General features: G+C 49.0%; 1 protein-coding gene across 1 annotated transcript in view; it reads left to right on the top strand.

Annotated features, from left to right (window-relative positions):
• STYK1 (serine/threonine/tyrosine kinase 1) overlaps positions 1 to 7,217 on the top strand; it is a 28,043-nt gene extending 20,826 nt beyond the window's left edge. Inside the window, exons 11-13 of the mRNA XM_038758816.1 lie at positions 333 to 373; positions 5,608 to 5,704; positions 6,889 to 7,217. Coding sequence (XP_038614744.1) covers positions 333 to 373; positions 5,608 to 5,704; positions 6,889 to 7,093 — 343 coding nt within the window. The 3' untranslated portion in view covers positions 7,094 to 7,217. The remainder of the gene's footprint in view (positions 1 to 332; positions 374 to 5,607; positions 5,705 to 6,888) is intronic.
• The last annotated feature ends 18,340 nt before the right edge of the window (positions 7,218 to 25,557 follow it).

A 25,557-nucleotide genomic window follows, 5' to 3' on the forward strand; every position in this document is an offset into this window, starting at 1 on the left:
GGGCATCTCAGGACTGCAGTCCCACGGGTTTCCCAATTTAGAGCATGCTGTGGTGAGGAGGACCACCTGCGTGGGATGCCCCAGGGGCGGCAGATGCCTTCTGGATGCCTTTAATGCCCTGTTGTATTGAGGGTAATACTCTCTTGGCATCATGTCCTTTTAGAATGCCCAGCTCAGGCCCTGTTGGAGATGTCCGTGGCCAGGCCCTTCTTGGCCCCCTTCCCCTCTGGCTCCTCGTCCTCCTGCTCTCCTTGCTTCTCCCCCATTGGCCTCTGAGGGTTCAGGGTGGGAGTGGAAGGAGGAGGCTGAGCAGGGTCTGCTTTGCTTTGCAGCTGGTCTTTCGGCATCCTGCTGTACGAGATGGTCACCCTCGGTAAGTGGGGTCCTCTGGGGGGAGTCAGGGCCGGGGGAGGCCTGGTCCAGGTCTGGACCGAGCTCGTGGGCACGGGGATATCTTCCAGGCCACCGGATGGATTGAGCACTGAATCGAGCACCTAATTGAGTCATACTCTCTGTCCCATGTAGTTGCTTTTAGCAATCAGTCAATCCATGGTGCAGAGCACTGTACTGAGACTTGAGAGAGTGCAATGCTTTTGGTAGGCATGATCCCTTCCCATAAGAAGCTTACAGTCAAAAAGAAACAGCACAATCTAGTTGAAAGAGCACAGGCTTGGGAGTCAGAGGACCTGGGTTCTAACCCCGGCTCCGCTACTGACCTTCTGTATGACCTTGGGTGAATCACTTTTCTGTGCCCCAGTTCCCTCATCTGCAAAATGGGGATTCAATACCTTTTTCTCCCTTCTACTTAGACTGGGAGCCCCACATGGGACCTGATCTATGCCGGTGCTTAGTACATAGTAAGAACGTAACAAATACCACAATTATTATTATTATTACTTATTTTGGGATCTAGATTGCAAGACCCTTGAGGGCAGGGATTGTGTCTGCTTACTGTAGTGCGCTCTCCCAAGTGCTTAGCTCAGAGTAAGTGCTCAATAAATGAGTGAGTCGCTTACTCAACTTCTGGCCACGGTCCTGGCCTAGGGCAGCTAGCTTTTGGGGGCATCGCTCTGGGGGAATGTGTGCTTGGTGCTTGAGTATGAGGAGGAGAGGCATGTTTTTTGACACAGTCCCTGCCCTCGGGGATACAGTCCCTCTGGCCTGGTCTCAGGAAGGGCCGAGGAATGGGATCGGGAAAGGTGTTTTTTTGTTTCCAGAGGAGAAAGAGAGGCCTGCATCTCTTGTCAATGGTTGTGTTTTGGAACTGTGCTTTTCCGATGACCTCTGTCAGGATTTGATCCCCTTTAATCACATGCGTGGTGGTTGATTGGCTTGGGCCCGTCGCTACGGTTGGCTGTGGGACTGGGTTGGCTAACAGGACTTATCAAGGGCACACTGGTCTGGAGAGGGAAAGGGAAGGGGAATGCTCAGGGGCTTGGTATTGCCCCTCTTTTTCGTGGCTGAATTATTTTCCCCCTCCCCAGGCCTTGCTGCTCAATCAGAAGAGGTGGGTGGGCGGGAGGAGGTAGAGTTGATTTTGACAGGTAATGTTGGGCAACAGCAGTAGATGTTAGTTCACATTTTGACTAAGTTTTTATGACACCCTCCACCCCTCCTTTTTATCGTATTTGCTGATGATGGTGGTGGTATTTGTTAAGCGCTTACTATGTGTCAAGCACGTTCTAAGCTCTGGGGTAGATATAAGGAAATCCGGTTGTCCTACGTGGGGCTCATGGTCTTAATCCCCGTTTTACAGATGAGGAACTGAGGCACAGAGAAGTTGTCACCCAGCTAAGTGGCAGAGCTGGGATTAGAACCCACGATCTCTGACTCCCAAGCCTGTGCTCTTTCCACTGAGCCACACTGCTTCTTAAGTATTTGCTATGGGTCAAGCACCATTCTAAGTGCTGGACCAGACTAGGCGGGCTATGGCTGGGGGAGGGTTCAGGGAATTTATGTCAGAGGCTCACGTCCTCCCACCCTCCATGGGGCCTGGTGTACCTGGGACCCTGGTGTAGGTTGGCAATAGTCATAAGGGTTGAGTTTCCATCTTGGGGGCCGGGATTATAGGTGGGGGCAGTGACCCAAAGGGGGACAGGTTTCAAAGAGACCAAAATAACAAAAAAAGCAGCTCAGTTGTCCATCAGCATGGCCTTACTGGCCATTGCTTTCGCCCTCTCCAACATCCTTTCCCCGCCTATACCTCCTTGGGGAGTTTGAGGCATTTGGGTTATGGAATCTGGAGAAGAAGAGGGAAAGGGAACTAATAATCTGTGACTTAAAAGCCATCATTTGGGGTCTTTGACAAGAGCTGATAGTTTCTCAGTAGAGGTGCAGGGAATCCAGTTCATTCATTCATTCATTCAGTTGTATTTATTGAGCGCTTACTGTGTGCAGAGCACTGTACTAAGCACTTGGGAAGTACAAGTTGGCAACATATAGAGATGGTCCCTACCCAACAGCAGGCTCACAGTCTAGAAGGGGGAGACAGACAACAAAACAAAACAAAACATATAAACCAAATAAAATAAATAGAATAAATATGTATAAGTAAAATAAATAAATAGAGTAATAAATATGTACAAACATATATACATTTATATATATAGGTGCTGTGGGGAGGGGAAGAAGGTAAGGCGGGGGGAGGGGGAGGGGGAGGAGGAGGAGAAGAAGGAGGGGGCTCAGTCTGGGAAGGCCTCCTGGAGGAGGTGAGCTCTCAGTAGGGCTTTGAAGGGAGGAAGAGAGCTAGCTTGGCGGATGTGCAGAGGGAGGGCATTGCAGGCCAAGGGGAGGCTGTGGGCCTGGGGTCGACGGCTGGACAGGCGAGAACGAGGCACAGTAAGGAGGTTAGCGGCAAAGGAGCGGAGGGTGCGGGCTGGGCTGTAGAAGGAAAGAAGGGAGGTGAGGTAGGAGGGGGCAAGGTGATGGGAAGCCTTGAAGCCGAGAGTGAGGAGTTTCTGCCTAATGTGTAGGTTGATTTGTAGCCACTGGAGATTTTTAAGGAGGGGAGTAACATGCCCAGAGCGTTTCTGCACAAAGATGATCCGGGCAGCAGCGTGAAGTATAGATTGAAGTGGGGAGAGACAGAAGGATGGGAGATCAGAGAGGAGACTGATGCAGTAATCCAGTCAGGATAGGATGAGAGATTGAACGAGAAGGGTAGCGGTTTGGATGGAGAGGAAAGGGCGGATCTTGGCAATGTTGTGGAGGTGAGACCAGCAGGATTTGGTGACGGATTGGATGTGAGGGGTGAACGAGAGAGCGGAGTCGAGGATGACACCAAGGTTGCAGGCTTGTGAGATGGGAAGGATGGTAGTGCCGTCAACAGTGATGGAAAAGTCAGGGAGAGGGCAGGGTTTGGCAGGGAAGATAAGGAGTTCAGTCTCGGACATGTTGAGTTTTAGATGGCGGGCAGATATCCAGATGGAGATGTCCTGAAGGCAGGAGGAGATATGAGCCTGGAGGGAGGGAGAGAGAGCAGGGGCAGAGATGTAGATTTTGGTGTCATCAGCGTAGACATGATAGTTGAAGCTGTGGGAGTGAATGAGTTCACCAAGGGAGTGAGTGTAGAAAACAGCAGCAATGAGAAGCATGCTGCAGAAACAGCGATTCAGAATTCAGAAACAGCAATTCAGAAACAGCAATAAAAAAACAGCAGTTCAGAAAACAGCAGCATGAGAAGCAGCATGGCCTAGTGGAAAAAGAATGGGACTGGGAGTCAGAGGACCTGGATTCTAATCCTGACTCTGCCTGCCGTGGGACCTTGGGCAAGTCACTTAACTTCTCTGTGCCTCAGTTTCCTCAACAGTTAAGTGAGGATTAAATTCTACTCCCTCCTACTTAGATTGTGAGCCCCATGTGGGACAGGGACTGTGTCCAACCTGATTAACTTGTGGTAAGTACTTAACAAATACCATAACTATAACAATAAAAAAGAAGAAGGAAGCGGACCATGTCTCCAAAGAAATACACTCACTGAACACTTTACAACACAGTTTCCTCAACACATCGGCCCTTATAAGCACTCAGGCACACACGTTTTGTGTCTCTGTAGTCTGTATGGATGTCTTCTTCAGGGAAGGAGAAGAAGAGGGCCACTGAGTAGGGATGAGAAACATAATCAAACATGGGAGTTTGGGTTTGTGTGGTAGAGCAACATAAAACCTCTTAGTCCTCAAGTCCAGAAGTTCTGTTCAGGATTGGCAGCCCCACCCTGCCCAAGACACAGGTGGAAATATTTGTGAGGCATAAAAACCTAAATTGCTTCCTGACAATCCATGCCCAGAGCGAGAACATCCTGGATTTTTAGTCCCCTTAAAAATCACCCCTCCCACTCCCCTAGTTGCCTTTTCCTGAATGGTATTTATTGTTTACTGTATGCACAGCACTGTGTTAAGTGCTAGTTGGGTACAGTGTAACAGAGTTGTTAGACATGATTGCCCACCAGCAGTTTAGAGTCAAGTGTGGGAGCTTATAGGCTCGTGTAACACTGTAAAAAGTCATGACCCCACTTCCCCAAAACTCCTTGAGAAGCAGGGGTTGGGTTGACACTGACTAAGTTGGATAGTAGGGAGGTGGGAGTAATAATAATAGTAATAATAACTGTGGCATTTGTGAAGCACTTACTATGTGTCAGGCACTGTTCTAAGTGCTGGGGCAGATACAAACAAATTGGGTTGGGCACAGTGCCTATCCTACATAGGACTCATAATCTTGCTCCCCATTTTTCAGCTGAGGGAACTGAGGCACAGAGAAATGAAATGGCTCGCCCAAGGTCACACAGCAGACAAGCTGGGGAGCAGGCATTTTCACCCAGATCTTCCTGACTCCAAGGCCTGTGCTCTATCCACTAAGCCATGCTGCTTCTAGGCAGAGGGTAATGGGAGGCTGGGCTGTCGATGCTGTTGGGCTATTGAGCTGCTTTTGTTTGTTATTTCTTCTGTATGACCCTGGACAAGTCACTTAACTACTCTGTGTCTCAGTTTCCTAATCTCCAAAATGGGGATTAAATCCTACCCCCATCTATCTAGACGGTGAGCCCCATGTGGGATGGGGACTGTGTCCGACCTGATAGACTTGCACAGTAAGTGCTAAACAAATAGCATAATTATTAAATGACATCGATTCATTGATTGATTGATAGGTTCAGGGGAAAACGTGACCTGAAGTAACAGATAGAGCCCCTGCCCTCAAGGAACTCAACCTGGGTGGGGATGGGGACAGGAGTGGACGTCTTCAGAGAATGAACCCAGAGTGAGAAGAAACTCTAGAAATAATTCCCAAGGGGGCCCGCCCAGGCCTCGGGGTTCTGATTTGGCCTCCATCAGGATGGAGGCCTCCGCCCTTGATCGTTCTCGACGCCCATGGCAATTGGCATTATTTATCGCCAAGTTTTCCCATCAGAATTTCTGCTCTTTTCTATTTTTCCATGCGATTTATGGAGCGGGTCAGCAGGTGGTACTCCAGCTTTTCTTTATCATTTCCCTTTGCCGAGAGCCAGGTCCAGGATTGGGGATGCGGCTGTGTTGGGGGGGGGGGGGGGGGGAGTAGGGTTTTCCTGGGTATATTTCCACCCCCAGAGGCCCTCAGTCTTCCCTTCCCCTTCAGGCGCCCCACCGTACCCTGAGGTCCCTCCTGCCAACATCCTGCAGCACCTCCAGAGGAAGCAGATCATGCAGAGGCCTGCCAGCTGTACCCCCACTATGTGAGTGCCCCGCTTCTGAGCTGCACCCTGAGGCTCAGTCCCACTCCCCTCTGCCTGCATTCCTTCCCCACTGAAAATCGGGCTTGTCTGGGGTGGGGTTGGGCCAAGGCCCCAGACCTCGTGAGACCGGATGGGAGGGAAAGCCCGCTAGACACATAGGCTTGAGGAGGGTTTTGAAGAAGCAGAGGTGGTGGAGCAGTGGACATGGATGGACAGAGCCCCTGCCTGGAAGGGAGCCCTGGGTGTGCAGTGGCGGGTGGAGTGGAGAAGCAGTGTGGCCTAGTGGAAAGAGCATGGGCCTTTGAGTCAGAAGGACCTGTGTTCTAATCCTGGCTCCGCCACTTGTCTGTTGTGTGACTGTGGGCAAGTCTCTTTACTTCCCTGTGCCTCTGTAAAATGGGGATTAAAACTATGAGCCCTGTGTGGGACAGGAACCATGTCCAACCTGATTATCTTGTATCTATCCCAGCACTTAGTACAGTGTTGGCGCATCATCATCATCATCAATCATATTTATTGAGCGCATACTGTGTGCAGAGCACTGTACTAAGCGCTTGGGAAGTACAAATTGGCAACATATAGAGACAGTCCCTACCCAACAGTGGGCTCACAGTCTAAAAGGGGGAGACAAAACCAAACATACTAACAAAATAAAATAAATAGAATAGATATGTACAAGTAAAATAAATAAATAAATAAATAAATAGAGTAATAAATATGTACAAACATATATACAGGTGCTGTGGGGAAGGGAAGGAGGTAAGATGGGGGGGATGGAGAGGGGGAAGAGGGGGAGAGGAAGGAAGGGGCTCAGTCTGGGAAGGCCTCCTGGAGGAGGTGAGTTCTCAGTAGGGCCTTGAAGGGAGGAAGAGAGCTAGCTTGGCGGATGTGCAGAGGGAGGGCATTCCAGGCCCGGGGGTTGACGTGGGCCGGGGGTCGATGGCGGGACAAGCAAGAACGAGGTACAGTGGCACATGGGAAACACTTAACAACCACAATTATTATTATTATTTTTATTGTTGTTAAGTGGGGAGAGGAAACAATCCCAAGGGACTAGGGAGCCCACCCGCTCCGAGGGAAAGAAGAGGGGTCTGAAGAGGGGCGGAGAGCTGCGGGGATGAGATTTCTGCGAAGCCACTGAGCGACCACCCCTCCCTGTCCCCCCGCCCCCTTCCCTGCCTCAGGTACAGCCTCATGAAGTCGTGCTGGCGTTGGAGAGAGGAGGGCCGACCTGCGCCCGCAGACCTCCGCCGGCGCCTGGAAGCCGCTGCTAGTGATGCCGATGACAAGGCCGTCCTGCAGGTGCCGGAGTTGGTGGTTCCCTCCCTGTATGCGGATGTGGCCGGCGTTGCTGTGGAGACCTTATCCTGCAACTACACGGCCCTCTGAGGGCTTCAGGTGGGCTATGACCATGTGCTCAGCCCCGGGGGCTCTGGAACCCCTTCCCCCCTGAAGAGATCCTGGGCCTATGTCCACCCCCAGGGCAGTGGACGAAGCAGGCATCCACCATGACTCGCCTCAACTGCACCCTGTGAAAAGCTCTGGGCACTGACTACCCCAAGCCACTGCAGGCCTGCCCAGGGGTCAGAACCAGAACCGGACCTGGGGGAGCTGGACCCTCACCAGGGGTGAGCCAGTGCCTGGCCCAGGGGGAGTCAGAGCCTGACCCGAGGGGAACCGGAGCCTGACTGCTTGGAAGCCGGAGTCCGACCTGTTGGGAGCTGGAGCTGGACTCCGGTAGAGCTGGAATCTGACTGTAAGGGAGCCAGAGCCTAACCTGAGGGGAGCTGGAACCTGACTGCGTGGGAGCCAGAGTCTCACCCCACAGAATCTATGGGGCCTGAAGCCTGACCTGGGGGGAGCCAGACACTGACCCAGGAGGAAGCAGAGCCTGACAAGACCTTCCAGGACCCCACTGAAGAGAAGGATTGTTTAACTCCAACAGAAGCCTTGAGGCCCCACCAGGATTTTCATTCCTACTTATCATTTGGGGCCGGGGAAGGCGGAAGGGAGCTCACAGCTTCGACTCCTCCCCCAAATCACGAGTTCCCCAAATGTAGAGGTTGGAGCAGGTTCCTGCAGAAGCACTTTTCCCTCAGACAACTATGAGTCCCAGAAGGCACGACTCAGGAAGAGGTGGGAGGGATCGGGGGTGTGTGTGTCTGGGTGGGGCGGGGGTGGGGTGTGTGTGTGAAGGGGAACTCCAGGCAAGCTCTGGGTGCTGGCCACTATGGGACAGCCTGGGAGAGGCACCACAAGCTGACCTGAGCCAAAAGATGGGACAGAGGAGGAAAATGGTCCTTTCATTTCTGATTCCAGGAGCAGCTCAGGCTTGCTGTGCTGCTGCTCTGTATTGGGAGCAGGGGAGCAGGGCAGGATCCCTGTCCTTCATCCTGCTTTGGATTGGGGGCACCCTATTTTGCCATAGCCCCCTAATCTCACAGAGGTGGGATGCTCAAATGGAGACCCCGTTGAGTAAAGATAGTCCAATAGGACACCCATCACATGATTCATTCAATCAAGCAATCAGTGGTATTTATTGAGCACTTACTGTGTGCAGAGTACTGTTCTAAGCACTTGAGAGACTACAGTAGCATTGGTAGACATAACTCTTGCCTTCCAGGAGCTTAGAGTCCTGCAGTTCCTGGGGCCACTGTTGGAGATGGAGCCCTGGGCTGGGTGGACCAGCGATAGTGTTCTAGGAGGGGGAGATTTCGTCAGTCATGGATGCTGGGTGAAGTTGTCCCACCATCTCTCCCTCCCTCTCTCCATCACATCCCCTAACCCTCTCTGCGCCCCAGATGTCCCATGTAAAAAAATAAAAAGAAGACAGCCCCTTCACCGGATGGAAGGAGGAAATCAATGTGGAAATCACTGGGACTGGCAAAGAGCAACAGACATGCTGCAGGGCCAGAGGGACTGAGTTTCCTTCTGCTCTCCCAGTGGGCAGGGGAGGGCTGGGGCTGTGCTTATCACTGGCCAAGACAAGGAGGAATGGCAGTGCTCTTCTCTGAGTGAATACAGTGGTGGCATTATCTTTTCTGGAAGTATCAATCAATCAATGGTATATATTGGGAGCTTACTATGTGCAGAGCACTGTTCTAAAACCTAGACCAAGGACAATACAATAGAATTGGTAGACACAATCCCTGCTCTCAAGGAGTTTATAGTCTAGTAGGGGAGAAGGATATTAAAATACATTACAGCTATGGTTTGGGATCCCTCAGCTCTTACTGTGTTCTACTGTACTAAGTGCTTAGAAGAGTACAAAGGGTAAGTAGACACAGTCCCTGCCCTTAAGGAGGTTACAACCTATGCTTTTCTGCCCATTATAAAATATTTGGCAACTTGTCTTGCTCTGCTGTGGTCCTTGCTGCCAATTTCCATAGCTCAGACATTGTGCTACACTCCACGCTGACGAGGAAGGGAAGCAGAAAAGCTCTGGTGTAAGTGGGGTGCTCAGGGGTTTTCCTACTCCTCCTCCAGCGCTGAGCCCCCAAACCAGGAAAACACTCTAGCAGTGCCTGAAATCTGAATACTTCCTCAAACATTCTGGGTGTGCGTAATTGGTCAAGGAAAGGCTGTAAAGGAGGTGGAGTTTTGTGGACAAGTAGCGTGACCTAGTGGAAAAGAACCAGGAAACCTGCATTCTAATCCTGGCTCTGTCACTTGCCTGCCGTGTGACCTTGGGCAAGTCACTTAACTTCTCTGGACCTCAGTGTCCTCATCTGCAAAATGTAGATTACATATCTGTTCTCCCTCCCCTTTAGACTGTGAGCCCCATGTGAGTCAGGTATTATGTCTGATTGGCTTACATTGTATCTACACCATTTAGCATCTAGTAAGTACTTAATAAATACCATTGTTATGACTGCTATATTTATTTTTGACCTCTCTACTTGTAAATATCTTTGTCACCCCTGTTTGAATGTAAGCTCCTTGTGGGCAGGAAATGGATCATTTCATTATTCTGGACTTCGCACTGCCCCAAGTGGGTGCTAAATAAAAAAGAAATAAATGAATAAATAAATAAAAACACATTTTAGGAGGGCCTTATAGATGAGGAGGACATATCTGGCAGATATGGGGGCACAGGGTCAGAGGTGGATGAGATGTGAGCAAGATAATAATAATAATGGTGGTATTTGTTAAGCACTTACTATGTGCAAAGCACTGTTTTCTGGGGATTGACTCTGGAGGAGTGAAGAGTGTGAACCTGGGAGTAGTAAGTGAGGAGAGCTGAGAGGTACGGTGGAGAGAGCCCACGGAGTCGGGGAGGGTCAGCAGAAGTGGGGGTGGGCCAGTGGCAGGGAGGGTCGTGAAGTGGGGGAGGGTCAGCCCAGAGGGGAGGGCCAGCAGTGTGGAGGGCTGGAGGAGGGGGGAGAAAGGGTCGGTCAGTGGGAGAGGACCAGGGGTGGGGAGGGCCAGCGGAAGGGGGAAGGGGCTAGGAGAAGCAGCGTGGCCTAGTGGATAAAGCCATTGTGTGACCTTGGGCAAGTCGCTTCACTTCTCTGGGCCTCAGCTACCTCATCTGTAAAAGGGGTGTGAAGACTGGGAGAGTGTGTCCAACCTGATTAGCTCGTATCACTCCCAGCGCTTAGTACAGTGCCTGGCACATAGTCATCGCTCAACAAATCCCATAAGCAAACAAACAAACAAGGGCCAGGGGAGGAAGGGGAGGGTTTGTGGAGGAGGGGGAGGGCCAGCAGAGGCGAGAGGGGCCAAATATAGGGAAGGTCAGTGGTGGGGAGGGGAGAGGGGGGCCAGCAGGGGTGGTGAGGTTGGGGGGTCGGCAGAGGGTAAGAGAGGGCCGGTAGAGTCTTGAAGCCAAGGCTAAGGAGTCTTTGCTTGAGGCTGAGGGAGAACAGAACACTCGACGGTCTCCCTGCTTCTCCAGAAGTTGGCCTCATTCATTTATTGAGTGCTGACTGTGTGCAATGCACTGTAATAAGGGTGTGGGAGAGTATAATATAATAATAAACAGACACATTCCCTGCCCACAGATAGCCATGTGGGGGTCTAAGGGTTTGGCGGGTCAATGATAATGCTACTACTATTACCACTGTAACTATTACTCCTACTGCTGCTAATAATAACACTGATCATAATGGATGTGTTTTTGTTAAGCATTTACTCTAGCCAGAGGCCTAGGCCTGTGCTTAGGAAATCTTATGAGGCAAGTGGTAAGGCAGGGAGACAGAGTGAACACTTGGAGAAGCAGCGTGACTCCCAAGCTTTGGAGTTAAAGGTCATGGGTTCTAATCCTGGCTCCACCAATTGTCAGCTATGTGACTTTGGGCAAGTCACTTCACTTCCCTGTGCCTCAGTTACCTCATTTGTAAAATGGGGATTAAGACTGTGAGCCTCTTGTGGAACATCCTGATCACCTTGTAACCTCCCCAGCACTGTGTGACTTTGGGCAAGTCACTTAACTTCCCTGTGCCTCAGTTACCTCATCTGTAAAATGGGGCTTAAGACTGTGAGCCCCACTGTGGGACAACCTGATCACCTTGTAACCTCCCCAGTGCTTAGAACAGTGCTTTGAACATAGTAAGTGCTTAATAAATGCCATTATTATTATTATTATTATTTTGCTGGGAAACAGGTGTCAGAGCTAGAGCAGGCTAGAAGCTCTCCCCTCAGCCTCCGCACTGAGCGGGCAGCCGCCCCACTGCCTGATAACCTCTTGGTAGGAGGTGCAGTCTGAGGGCCTTGCTGCAAAGGTGCCCTTAGAGCTTCTGGGCAGGGATGTTTCCTCAGCCTGAAGACTCAGCTCCTAACTGTGACTGACGTTAATACTCGCTGCCTCAGGCCTATATTGGGAGGCCCTAGGTTACAGCTATCCCACAGGACACCTAGCCCAGGGATACAACAGGTATCTTTGGATACTTGCAGGGTGACTTTGGATGCGTCACTTAACTGGCCTATGACCCCATTCCTTGACATCTTATCAAAATTTTCACCCCTTCCCTCCTTAACTGCCATCGTCAACTGTTCGCTCTCCAGTGGCTTCTTCCCCAGCTTCCAAACATGCCCAAGAAGCAGCATGGCTTAGTGGAAAGAGCACAGGCTTGGGAGTCAGAGGATGTGGGTTCTAATCCCGCCTCTGCCCCTTGTCTGCTGTGTGACCTTGGGCAAGCCATTTAACTTTTTATGCCTCAGTTACCTCATCTGGAAAATGGGGATTAAGACTGTGAGTCCCACGTGGGGCAACCTGGTACCTACCTCAGTGATTAGAACAGTGCTTGGCACATAGTAAGTGCTTAACAAATACCATCATAATTAATAATTATTATTAATAATTTAAAAACCCTCCCTTGACCCCACGGCTCCCACCAGTTATCGCCCCATCTCTCTCCTACCATTCCTCTCCAGACTCCTTGAGTGAGTTGTCTACACCCAGTATCTCCACTTCCTCTCCTCCAGTTCCCTCCTTGACCCCCTTCAATCTGGCTTCCACCCCTTTCACTCCACAGAAACCGCCCTCTCAAAGGTCACCGATGATCTCCTTCTTGTCAAATCCAATGGCCTCTACTCCATCCTAATTCTCCTTGACCTCTCATCTGCCTTTGACACTGCCAACAGCCCCCTTCTCCTGGAAATGTCACCCGACCTTGGTTTCATTGACTCTGACCTCTCCTGGTTCTCCTCTTATCTCTCTTATTCTCAGTCTCCTTCACCAGCTCCTCCTCTGCCTCCCATCAACTAACTGTGGGGGTCCCTCAAGGTTCAGGTCTGGGTCTCCTTCTATTCTCCATCTCCACCCACTCCCTCGGAGAACTCATTCACTCCCATGGCTTCAACTACCACCTCTATGTGGATGGTACCCAAATACAGACCTGATCTCTCTCCAGGCTCACATCTCCTCCTGCCTTCAAGACATCTCTACTTGGATATCCTCCTGTCACCTCAAGTTTAACATGTCCAAAACAGAATTCCTGATCTTCCCACACAAACTCTGTCTTCCCCCTTACTTTCCCATCGCTATAAACTTGGCATCATCCTTGACCTCTCCCTCTCATTCATCCCACATGTTCTATCCATCACTAAATCCTGTCAGTCCCACCTTCACAACATTGCTAAAATCAGACTTTTCCTCTCCATCCAAATCGTTACCACATAAATACAATCACTCATCCTATCCCGGCTGTATTACTGCAGCAGCCTCTTTGCTGGCCTCCCAGTCTCCTGTCTCTCCTCACTCCAGTCCATACTTCACTCTGCTGCTGAGGTCATTTTTCTACAAAAATGTTCAGGACTGTCACCATGCTCCTTAAAAAAAACTCCAGTGGTTGTACAACCACCTCCACATCAAACAAAAACTCCTCACCATTCACTTTAAAGCACTCCATCACCTTGTCCCCTCCTACCTCATCTTGCTACTCTCCTGCACACTTTTCTCCTCTAATGCCAACTTTCTCACTGTCCCTCCATCTCGCCTATCTCACAACTGACCCCTAGCCCACGTCCTGCCTCTGGCCTGGAACTTCCACCTTCCTGAAATCCGACAATTACTTTCCCCCTCTTCAAAGCCTTATTGAGGGTGCATTGCTTCCAAGAGGCCTTCCCAGCCTAAGCCCCACTTTTCCACTTCTCCCATTCCCTTCTGCATCGCCCCGACTTGCTCTCTTCTTTCCCCTTCCCAGTCCTAGAGCACTTATGTACGTATCTGTAATTTATTTATTTATATAAGTGTCTGTCTCTCCCTCTAGACTGTAAGCTCGTTGTGACCAGCAAAAGAAAAAGGGAAAAGGGAAAACCCCTTCGTTTCCCTCCAAAATACTCCTCCTCCAGGGCAGATTCCCATTCAAAACCCTTACAGGTTTACACTGTTTCTGCTGCCACCCTGTGGCCATTTGTGTGAACTACCCGCCGTAGGAATCCTCTGCGATCCAGTGAACCTGAGAAGTTTCTCCAACCACCCACTTGGCCGCTTGGAGGTTTGGTTCCATACATCGGCGGAAAAAACCTCCAAAAACTTGGTTTTCCCAAAATCCAGAAAGTATAGCCTACCATATCTATAAGAGAGGTAAATCGCCGTTGCTCCCGACGGCAACCTAGCAGGCTCCCCACTATTCTCACTCCTCTTCCACCACAATCCCACCTCAATCGACCATATTTGAGTGCTAACTGTGTGCACAGCACTGTACTAAGGACTTGGGAGAGTGTAGTATAACGGAGTTGTTAGGCATGTTCCCTGTGAGCCCCTTGTGGGCAGGGACTGTCTTTCTTTATTGCTCTATTGTACTTTCCAAGCGCTTAGTACAGTGCTCTGCACACAGTAAGCACTCAATAAATACGATGGAATGAATGAATGAATGAAAGAGCTTACGGTCTGGAGGGGGAGGTAGACATTAAAATATTTTATGGATATGTACATTGCTCCCACGTAGAGAAGAGAGACACCACAGCTCGCTTCAGGTCAGTCACCTTTGATAATAATAATAACAATGATGGCATTTGTTAAGCACTTAATATGTGTAAAGCACTGTTTAAGCACTGGGGGGATACAAGATGATCATGTTGTCCCACGTGGGGCTCATAGTCTTAATCCCCATTTTACAGATGAGGTAACTGAGGCTCAGAGAAGTTAAGTGACTTACCCAAGGACACACGGCAGACATGTGGGGGAGCCGGGGTTAGAACCCATGACCTCTGACTCACAAGCCGGTGCTCTTTCCACTAAGGCATGCTGCTTCTCAAATATGGCCGGCAGCTTGGAGTCCCTTGTACCTTTCCGGGTACTTCCTTCACCCTGCTGGCCTCTCCAGTTGGTTTGGCAAAAACAGAGCCCACAGGCTGAAAGATTGAAACACTGCCTTGGAGACCTGGGTTCTGGTCCTTCGCTGGGCCTCTGTTCTCCCTTTTCCACCCTTGATTACATGCTTTCTGGATGTGGCAAGGAGGGTGACCCATCTTCCTGTCACTGAGGAAGCCAAAGGGATGCCAACACCGCCCCCCCCCCCCGCCCAAAAAGACCTTTGTTTTCCAAAAATCCATCCATTTTTCTATTTATTTATCCACTTAATTATATTAATGTCTGTGAGCTTGTTGCGGGCAGGAATGTGTCTGTTGTTGTATTGTACTCTCCCAAGTGCTATAAGCTCATTATTCATTCATTCAATCATATTCATTGAGCAATTACTGTGTGCAGAGCACTGTACTAAGCGCTTGGGAAGTACAAGTTGGCAACATATAGAGCCGGTCCCTACCCAACAGCTGGCTTACAGTGAATTCTGTTGGATTGGACTTCCCAAGCACTCAGTACAGTGCTCTGCACATAGTAAGCATTCTTTGAATGCTTCCCGCTTCTAGACTGTGAGCCCACTGTTAAGTAGGGACTGTCTCTATATGTTGCCAACTTGTACTTCCCAAGCGCTTAGTACAGTGCTCTGGACACAGTAAGCGCTCAATAAATGCGATTGATGATGATTGATGATGATATAAATACCACTGATTGATTGGGGGATCAAACCATTAACCCCTCTCCAAACGCTGAATCGTCCACGTAAGCACAGGCCGTGTCCACGGGCAAGGTTTTTAACACATTTTTTCATTTGCATAAACCCGCCCCTGGCTGACACACTCAGCTCCCATTGGCCCTCCCAAAGATGCACCCATAGGAGCGAACTCTCATTAATCCCCGTGCTGTCCGTCACGTTCTGGAGCCCCTCATTGGTGGTTGAGCACAAAATTAGCATCCCTTGTCCTCCAATGGTCTCCGTTCATCACTCTTAGTCCCGCCTCCAGTGGTCCTTTAATCTCCACCTCGTGGCTCCATCTGCCACCTTAGATCCATATGGCCTTATGGGGGGCTGGGGACACCCCCAAAATACAAGGGCGTTGGGAACCACAGGGAGCTAGTGTCAATTCCAAGATGGGATAGGGTGGGGGGTCCCAGCTGTCCTGTGGCTCACATGCTGTGACACCTGGGAAGCAGCAAGGCGTAGTGGGCAGAACACAGGCCTGGGTGTCAGGTCCTGGGTTCTAATCCCAGCTCCACCACTTGTCCGCTCTGTGACCTTGGGCCAGTCACTTCACCTCTCTGTGCCTCAGTTACCTCATCTGTAAAATGGGGACTGAGACTGCGAGCCCCACGTGGGACAGGGACTGTGTCTCACCTGACTTGCTTGTATCCACCCCAGCACTTAGTACTGGAGCATAATAAGCCTTTAACAAATACAATTATGATTATTATTATTTGGTGTTGGGGTGTGTGGGTGGTGAGAGCTAAAGGTTAGAGGGCGTGGGGAGGAGAAGAGAGATTGGGGTGGCGTCAGCATCTTGGAGCCCCCTCTGCGCTGCAGAGAAGCAGCATAGTTTGGTAGAAAGAGCTCAGGCTTGGGAGTCACAGGTCGTGGGTTCTAATCCTGGCTCAGCTGTGTGACTTTGGGCAAGTGACTTAACTTCTCTGTGCCTCAGTTACCTCATCTGTAAAATGGGGACTAAGACTATGAGCCCTACATGGGACAAACTGATTACCTTGTATCTACTCCAGTGCTTAGAACAGTGCTTGGCACGTAGCGCTTAACAAAAACTATTATTATTATTATTATTAATTATTAGGCCGTCGAGTCAACAAGACAGCTTGAATCTCCCTCCCAGGGAACACCGTGCAGAGCTCAACCCAGACCTTCTGACTCCCAGGACCTTGCAAATGTTGCCAGATTGGTCCAAGGCAGATAGAGCAAGAAGTCATACCTGTGGGGAGAAGATTTTACAGATCAGGAAAATTGGATCCTGAGATCCATTCTCAGGTCCTCGGATTCTGCTGAAGCCCTGGAATGACCAAGGATGGGAGCCCGACCAGCCCAACTGTGAGTGCTAGCATTCCCTCTGTTAATTTTGTGTCCATGGGTTGTAGTGGAAGGGTCAGTGTGTTACTTGGTAACCCTACAACAAATTGATGAGCAGTTGTTCAATATCAGAAAGTGGGTGAGAGGTGCTGTCAGAAGAGGAGAAATCAGGGGAAGAGATCAGAAATAAAGAGATAAAGTTGTGCTAACTCCATAATTGGCAGGAAAACACCCAGAAAAGTAAGGAATGGAGGGGAAATAGTCCAGTGGAAATCAGAGGAGAGAGTGGCTTCATAGGATGTCATTATCTTGTGGAGAGGGAAAGCAGAACTAAGCATCCTGGTACAGTGCCAAGAGGACTATGCCAAGAGCAAGGAGACCAGTGGGAGCAGGAGAGCTCTTGCCAAGCCAAGTCGAGTTGGCTACAAGTTTCTCTTCCCAGACTGGAGCTGAGAAAAATAGGTAGGGTGGAGCTCAGAGCTGCAGGGATGTGGAATCCTGGCCAAGGGTTGGGGCCCCACTAGCAGGTCTCTCTCAAGCCCAGAGAGAAGGAATCAATCAATTAATTGTGTATATTGAGCACTTACTCCATGCAGAACACTGTACTAAGTGTTCGGGGAAGTTCAATATAACAGTTGGTAGAACTTATTCCCTGCCCACAAGGAGCTTATCATATAGAGGGGAAGAGGGACATTAATATAAATATTAAAGATACATACATAAGTGCAGTGGGGCAAATAATGGGCACAAATCCAAATGTGTAGGCAACACAGAAGGAGACGGAGTAGGGGAAATGAGGGCTTAGATGGGGAGAGTGTCTTGGAGATGGGTGGGCAGGGAAAATGTCTACCATCTCTGTTGTATTGCTTTCCTCCAATTGTTTAGGACAGTGCCTGCACACAGTTAAGCACTCGGTAAAAACATTGACTGGCTATTAATAATAATAATAATAAAAATAGTATTTGTTAAGCGCTTACTTTGTGTCAAGTACTGTTCTAAGCACTGGGGTAGATAATAATAATAATTTTGGTATTTGTTAAGCACTTACTATATGCCAAGCACTGTTCTAAGTGCTGGAATAGATGCAAGGTAGTCACGTTGTCCCACGTAGTGCTCACGGTCTTAATCTCCATTTTACAGATGAGGTAATTGTGGCACAGAGAAGTTAAGTGGCTTGCCCAAGGTCACACAGGAGACAGGTGACAGAGACGGGATTAGAACCCACCTCCCCTGACTCCCAAGCCCATGCTCTTTCCATTAAGCCACGCTGCGGTGACTGAGCCACAGAGAAGTGAAGCGATTTTCCCAAGGTCACACAGAAGATATGTGGCAGAGCTGGGATTAGAACCCAGGGCCTTTGACTATCAGGCTGAGCTCTATTCACTAGGCCATGATGCTTGATTGAATAAGGCTTTGAAGGTGGGGCGAGTGGTGGTCTGTGGAGGCACTGATGGAAGCCCTGGTTAGTTCCAGGATATGCTGGGGACGTGGACTCCAGAACCACCCTGGGGCCATGGGCATCCCAAACCTGGAAGCCTTGAGAACCACTTTGGAGTCTCTCCCTCTCTGCCACAGGGCAGGTTGCTCTGCCAGGAAAGCCCACCTGTCCCTCCAGTTCTGCAAGGGCTCCTGTCAGCTAGATCCCCTTGAAGAGCTAGCCAGATAGCCTCCCATCCTTCACGGGGATGGGCAGGGAGTCTCGCCTGGTCCCACCCCATTCCATTTTCAAAGACTTTTCTTGCCATTCAGAGAGATATGCAGTGTTAAATATCCTTTATTTAAATAATAGTAAGGTTCAAAAAGGCACAAGAGATGCTACTTCCAAGGTAGTGAGAAAGTGTCACTGCAGTATCCTGGGTGGCTAGCCGATCCTTTCAGTGACTGGTTGTCTTTTGGCAGGGTTCCCATGGTACTTTCTGGGAGAGGCAGGGATGAGTCCCATCCCATCCCTCTATCTGAAGGAGAGGCAGTTAGGATCAATCAATCAGTCATTCAATCAATCAATCAATCAATGCTATTTAATGCACACTTCTGGTACGCGGATCACTGTACTAAGCACTAATTTCCACTTCCCTCCTACATTTTCTGTTCTAGCAAGGTACCCTAGATCCCCAAACCAAGTAGGCGTTGCCATCCAGTCTACAAACAAGTAGACAGAAGCCACGATAATGGCTTCAGGGCAATCAGATGTCAACTAACACAAAAGTGGGGAGCTCAAGTTAAGTTTCGAGTTCTGAAGTTTAGGGTAACCTCAATTATTATTATTCCATGGCTGCAAGTAGCAACACTCACAGAAATCTCCAGACACAGAACCATGATCTGAGCCTCCACCCCCAGCCATCATGGAATTACAATAGACAGGCCTCTCTGACACAGGGATTATTTACTTGTTTGGCAAAAACAGTAGCCTCCGTTGACAGTGAACCCAGTACAGCGTTTCCTGTGTATCTTTCTATGATTGCTAAACCACGTCTTCACCTGGAGAACAGAAACAGAGACTAGATGAGATGACAGACTCAGGCCAATGAAAGGGTCACCAAGGAGGGGCTTTGCCCTTTCACCCCAGAGTCAGTTCTGACCCTTGACTGGGGCCGGGAGCACTGGTTCTCAATCGGCATTGACCTCAAATTTCAAGGGGAGGCAGGCGGCGGGTACTAAAAGAATATGCTAAAGGCCGTCACCACCATGGCCTTCTGGGACCAGGCAGAGATTCAGACTGGGACCTGGTCTCGGGGACAGCTTCTTGTCAAGGGAACTGTTAGGTGAGCCGCTTCTGGGGTCTTCCCTCTTCCAGACCTTCGGTGACTTCTGGAAGAGCTGTTCATCATCAATTTATAGACTTGAACTTGCATGAAATATCTCCTCAGGGGTTCAAGCTATAGCATTCATTCAAAACACTCGCTACAAGCAGGTGGGCCATCTTTTTTCTGAGGGTCAGAATATCGGTGCCCCATCCCACGGTCGTGTGCCTTTCCTCTTCTTGGGGACTCAGAAGATCCAGGAAATTAGAAAGCAGTGTGCAAGTTAATTAGCCACTCCACCCCCTCCCTCTGATCCTAGGAGAACCAGATCCGGCCCCACAGCATTCTGAGACCTGTAAACTAAGTCTGGTCCAGCCCTGATGAGTCAGTCGAAATATTTAAGTAGAAAGAGCAACAGTGGGCTGGAGCCAGGTATGTTGACTGGGTGGCTGGGACAGTATAAAAGTATTCTAGATGTCTGCAAGATTGTTTTGGGTCTGTTCCAGCTAAGTAGGGATATGTGGCTAGCCTAAGTCTAGGCAATCAGTGGTATTTATTAAGCACTTACTGAGTACAGAACATTGTGCTAAGTACTTGGGAGAGTACAATGGTTTCATTCATTCATTCATTCAATCGTATTTATTGAGTGCTTACTGTGTGCAGAGCACTTTATGGTATTTGTTAAGTGCTTACTATGTGCCACATACTGTACTATGCACTGGGGTAGATAAAACATAATCAGGTTGGATACAGTCTCTGACCCGCACAGGGTTCACAGGCTAAGTAGGCGGGCGTAGGATTTAATCCCCATTTTACAGATGAGGTAAATGAGGTCCAGAGAAGTTAAGTGACTTGCCTAAGGTCACACAGCAGACAGGTAGCAGAGTCAGGATTAGAACCCAGGTCCTCTGAATCCCAGGCCCATGCTCTTTCCGCTAAGCCGCACTGCTAGACGTGATCCCTGCCCAAAGGGAGCTTAAACCATCAGCCACAGAGAAGGAGTCTGTTTTTGCTCTCTGCTGCGGAGACCCAAGAGAGTTTAAGTAATTCCAAGCAACAAATGAGGACAAGGTCATCACCTGTTTACAGGTCATATGCAGTTGGTCTGCAAGTTTCTCCATCCTTTCCACACCCGGATACAAGTCCTTCTCAAAGCAGGACTGCAGGACAAGGAGTTGCTCTGTGCTGAAACGGACCCACAGCTTCTTTCTTTTGGGATTTCCTGTGGACAAACCCCTGTCCCCCAACAGGCACCCCGAGTTCAATTCAACCCTGGACTCTTCTCTCTCACAACTGTTCTGCTTGTGAAAAGAGGGACCGAGATCGGGCTGGACGGGCTCCTTGCTCTGGTCCGCGATCAGCGGAGTAGAGACCGGGAGAGGGGCAGGCTGGTGAGATTCATTTTCATCCCGGGTTTGCGCTGCTGAAGGAGAGCACAGGAGACCTGTTCATTAATCCTGAACCATGGGGTCTTTGGTGCTAGTGACATTGCTGACTTCTGCACAGATACAGTTTTACAATCTCTGGCAGCAGAAATTAATAGCACAAATATGTCTAGTTTCTTTTTTAATGACATTTGTTAGGCGCTATACTAAATGCTGGGATAGAAGCAAGCAAATCGGTTGGAAACCATCTGTGTTCCATGTGGGGCTCACGGTCTTTAATTCCCATTTTAGCAATCAGAAAACAGGCAAAGAGGCGTTAAGTGACTTGGCCAAGGTCATACTGCTTCATACTTCCTTTCCATATAGAGGAAGGGGCAGTTGTGGAAACATTACATTTTAGTCTCAGAGATGCTTGGTTGTACAGGCCTGGGTTTAGAGCGGTGAGGCAGTCACACTGCCTTGGGGGATGGCTTCTGATTGGGTCAGAGGTGATTGACTGATAGCTGTGGCTAGTGGGCTAGGTCCTCTGCAGAGTCTCTTCCCCTGGCTAAAAGCTACCTGGACCTGGATGGTGCAGGTGGGGCAGGGAGCTAGAAGCTCCCCAGAAGCAGCCTGATCCAACCAGACATCCTGATAGGGTTCTCGAGTGGAGAGGGTGGGCTTGCCTAAGGAAGATTTGGGGCTTGTCTATTGCAAAAAATCCTTTAAAAAGATCCCCTTTGTCTCATGCACTAGGCCACTCAAGTCCTCATTTTCCCGATCCCGGGAAAGGGGGAAAAATTTCTCTCAACTGGCCAAACAGTCGAAAGAGCTCCACACAGGTAAGAAAAACCAAAGAAGCTGCTTTAAGGGACTCTTACCTCCCAAGAGTGTTTCAGTCTTTTCACATGACTTAAAGTCTGGGCTTTTTATGTTCCTGGTGACAGGGCTTAAAAGTAGCCCAGAGGTGTCAACTTGGATTGAGGCTTTGAGTGGCCAAGGGAGGGAAAGAGAGAAGGGACCAGGGGAGGAGGAACAGAGATATTCACTGTCCTGTCCTTTCCTTGCCCCGGCCAGGCCCCAGAGCTGAAAGACCTCTGGTTGCCCCCTGTGTAGGCCAGTGGGGCATACCGCGAACAAGACAGTAGTCCGAGCTTCAGAGCAGTGGCCCAGCCCGAAGCCTGCAGGACCACATAGATTCCCAGCCCAGGGTTGCTCCCGGCCTCCACCTGAGCTGTTAGAGCCAGGACAGGATCCCGCTGCCGTCACGGGCCTGGGCCAGGGACCTAGCAGGCTTTTGGGCCAGAGGCCTCCCTGGAGCTTCGACCCAGTCTGGCCCCAGAGAACCCACAGGTTGCCCAAGTAAACTGAGCTGTTGTTAAATGGGCAGTCACCTGGGCTCCATGAAGACGAGGAAGAAACAGTGGTAGCCAAGAGTCCTAACTCCTTCTCAGCTCCATCTCTGGTCCCACTTTGGCTTCAAGAGCAGAACGGGTCAGTTATGGCTACCTGTCGTGCCCCTGCCCCCCAGCAAAACAAACAAACCAAAAAAAAAAAAACCCACAAAAAAACCCTGAAAAACCTTCCGGGGTGAAGTTATTAACCTTGTCCCCTCCGAGATCTACCCTGGATGCCCTTGCTTTCTTGACCTCATAACCTGGAGCTTGTGGCCTCTTTACACACTGTGATTCTCCAGCACATTCTATAAGGGGAATTTCCTAATCATCAAAGACGGTGGTGAGGAGTGGGTAGTAACAATATTTATTAAGTACTTTCTGAGTGTGGTGCATTGTATTATGTGCATGTGCGGTATGGAAAAATTAACACAACAAAATGACTGCAGTATTCTCTGCCCTGGAATGAAGGAAGAGAGTGCTCACTGGGAATGTTCTGGGCTCGATTTAACTCCTTCAGAAGTTCCTCCAGATACTCCAGATCAGATGCCATCTTCTCCTCTGTATTTGCTTACAGTAGACAGGAGATTTTCCTCGGCTCCCTTCAGGCCAATACCAAGCTATCAAGGCAGCAATAGCAATTGACATAAAGGTCCTGTGTGTTTTCTCTTAGTCCTTCCCGACCAAACAGTGCAATTAATTGATATTTGCCCTATCTTCAGCCCCATAGTCCTTCTGTACATATCCTTAATTTATTTATGTCTGTCTTCCCTCTCTAGACTACAATCAATCAATCAATCAATCAATCACATTTATTGAGCGCTTACTGTGTGCAGAGCACTGTACTAAGCGCTTGGGAAGTACAAGTCGGCAACACATAGAGACAGTCCCTACCCAACAGCAGGCTCACAGTCTAGAAGGTGGGCCCACAGTCTAGAAGGGGGCCCACAGTCTAGAAGCTCCTTGTGGGTAGGGAATACATCTCTTAATTCTGTTGTATTCTCCCAAGTGGTTAGTACGGTGCTCTGCACACCGTAAGCACTCAATAAATACCATTAACTGATTGAGCACTTACTGCACACAGAGCACTGTACTAAGTGCTTGGAAGAAAACAGTCCAATAGAACTGCCATCAAGTAGCTTACAGTCTAGAGGGCCGATTTACTCTGCCAAGCAAATGTTGGGGCTGAGAATCCAGGATGCACAGCAATGAGGGTTGGCAGAATAAAGTTTTTTGTGGGAGAAATATATGTTTTTGAGCTAACCCTCCTTCAGACAGAAGCAGGGCAGGTAGCATTAAGGCATGGCTGTGAAGACAAGCCCTCAAAGTCCATGGCCTTCTGGATTATCCACTAGATCAAACACTCTAAGTACTTGGCACGCACAGACCAGGCTGGCACTCTGCCTGTGTTAAGAGTACCACTGCTAACATTGCTCTCCCTTACCCCCCAGAGACTAGGGTAGGGACAGATGAGCCATGTGATCTTGGAGAAGATCATGCTAACTTTTGTGCCTCAGTTGCCCCACCAGTAAAATGGAGAGACTCCCTGCTCTCCCTCCTCATATGTGACAGATGATTACTCTCCCCCGCTTCAAAGCCTTATTGAAGGCACCTCTCCTTCAAGAGGCCATCCCTATCTAAGCCTTCTTTCCTCTTCTCCCACTCCCTTCTGTGTCACCCTGACTTGCTCCCTTTATTCATCCCCCCTCCCAGCCCCACATCAGTTATGTACATATCTGTAATTTATTTATATCAATGTCTGTCTGCCACTCTAGACTTGTCAGCTCATTTTGGGCAGGGAATGTGTCTGTTACATTTCTATAATGTACTCTCCCAAGTGCTTAGTACAGCGCTCTGTATACAGTAAGCACTCAATAAATACAATTGACTGACTCCCCCTCCCTGTGTTCACTACTGAGAGTCTGTAATTGATGTGAAATCACTGTGGAAAACAACTTTTTGATTTGAAATTTATACAGACCATTGGGCCACTTTATTAACAACACTATTTGTTCATCACTTTCTATGTGCCAAGCACTGTTCCAAGCACTGGGGCAAACATAATCGGAGAAGCAGCGTGGCTTAATGGAAACAACATGGGCTTTGGAGTCAGAGGTCATGGGTTCAAATCCAGGCTCCGTCAACTGTCAGCTGTGTGACTTTGGGCAAGTCACTTAACTTCTCTGTGCCTCAGTTACCTCATCTGTAAAATGGGGATTAAAACTGTGAGCCCCCCGGGACAACCTGATCACCTTGCATCCTCCCCAGCACTTAGAACAGTGCTTTGCACATAGTAAGCGCTTAACAAATACCATCATTATTATTATAACAATAAGTTAATCAGACCCAGTCCCTGTCCCAACAAGGGTTTAACGTCTAAAGAAAAGAGAAATAAGTACTTAATTCCCATTTTACAGATGAGGAAACTGAGGCACAAAGAAATTAAGAGCCCAGGTGAATGGGGAAGCTGGGATTAGAACCCACATTCTGTGACTCCCAGGCACTAGGCCACGTTGCTTCCCAAACTCAACCAGGCAATCCCAACCCACACCCGAATTTTCAAAGTACTCACCTAAGAAGAAAGTTTGAACAATAGTGATGCTAGCTTTGCTCTGTGATGGATTCACTGCTTGTATCTACTAGGGAAATTACTCAACTGCTAACTCTCTTCCTTTTATATCCTCCAGCATCTGGCTCTACTAAATGGAGTAATCAGGTTCTATTCTGATTGGGATTTAAGGTGTAATCGAATCAAGGTCCCAATCTGAAGAGTTTTCGGCCTTTTATCAAATAATCAGGTCTGGTTCTCGTAGCACATTCAGGTGTAATTAGATCGGGTTATTTATAGCCCTTCATCAATAGGGTCATCTCATTGGCTCTGGTTACTGGTATTTGCCACATTCATCTATCACCCATCCAACCATCCACGTAGTCATTCATTCATTCATCATTCAATAATATTTATTGAGTCCTTACTGTATAAATTAGCAATGTACTAAACACTTGAGAAGAGTGTAGTAAAAGAGAAAAAATCCTCAGCCTCTGGCCATCAGGGGCCTCAAAATCAATAAGTGAGTTTGGAAACGGGCATATGAAGAAGGATTTAACACCCAGAGATAAACAACACAAAAACCCAAAAGCAATGATAAACACTCACATTTGCACAACATGGCCCTTATTCACCCCTTCCTCCCATATTCACCCCGTCCTCACCATCAAAAATGCTACCAGCCTCGTCCAAACTCCGGTTTTACCATGAGTAGACCATGGTAACAGCCTGAGCCCCCCTTTTCCTCTACTCCTCCTTCCCTCCCCATTGCCCCAACTCCCTCCTTCTGTTCTACCCCCCTCCCCACCCCACAGCACTTGTGTATATATGTACATATTTACTATTCTATTTATTCAGTTAACGATGTGTATATATCTATAATTCTATTTATTTTGATGCTGTTGATGCCTGTCTACTTGTTTGTTTTGTTTTATTGTCTGTCTCTCCTCTCCTAGGCTGTGAGTCCGTTGTTGGGTAGGGATTGTCTCTGTTGCCAAATTGTACTTTCC

The sequence above is a fragment of the Tachyglossus aculeatus genome, chromosome 17 (assembly GCF_015852505.1).
Source record: "Tachyglossus aculeatus isolate mTacAcu1 chromosome 17, mTacAcu1.pri, whole genome shotgun sequence".
In the NCBI taxonomy this organism is placed as follows: domain Eukaryota; kingdom Metazoa; phylum Chordata; class Mammalia; order Monotremata; family Tachyglossidae; genus Tachyglossus; species Tachyglossus aculeatus.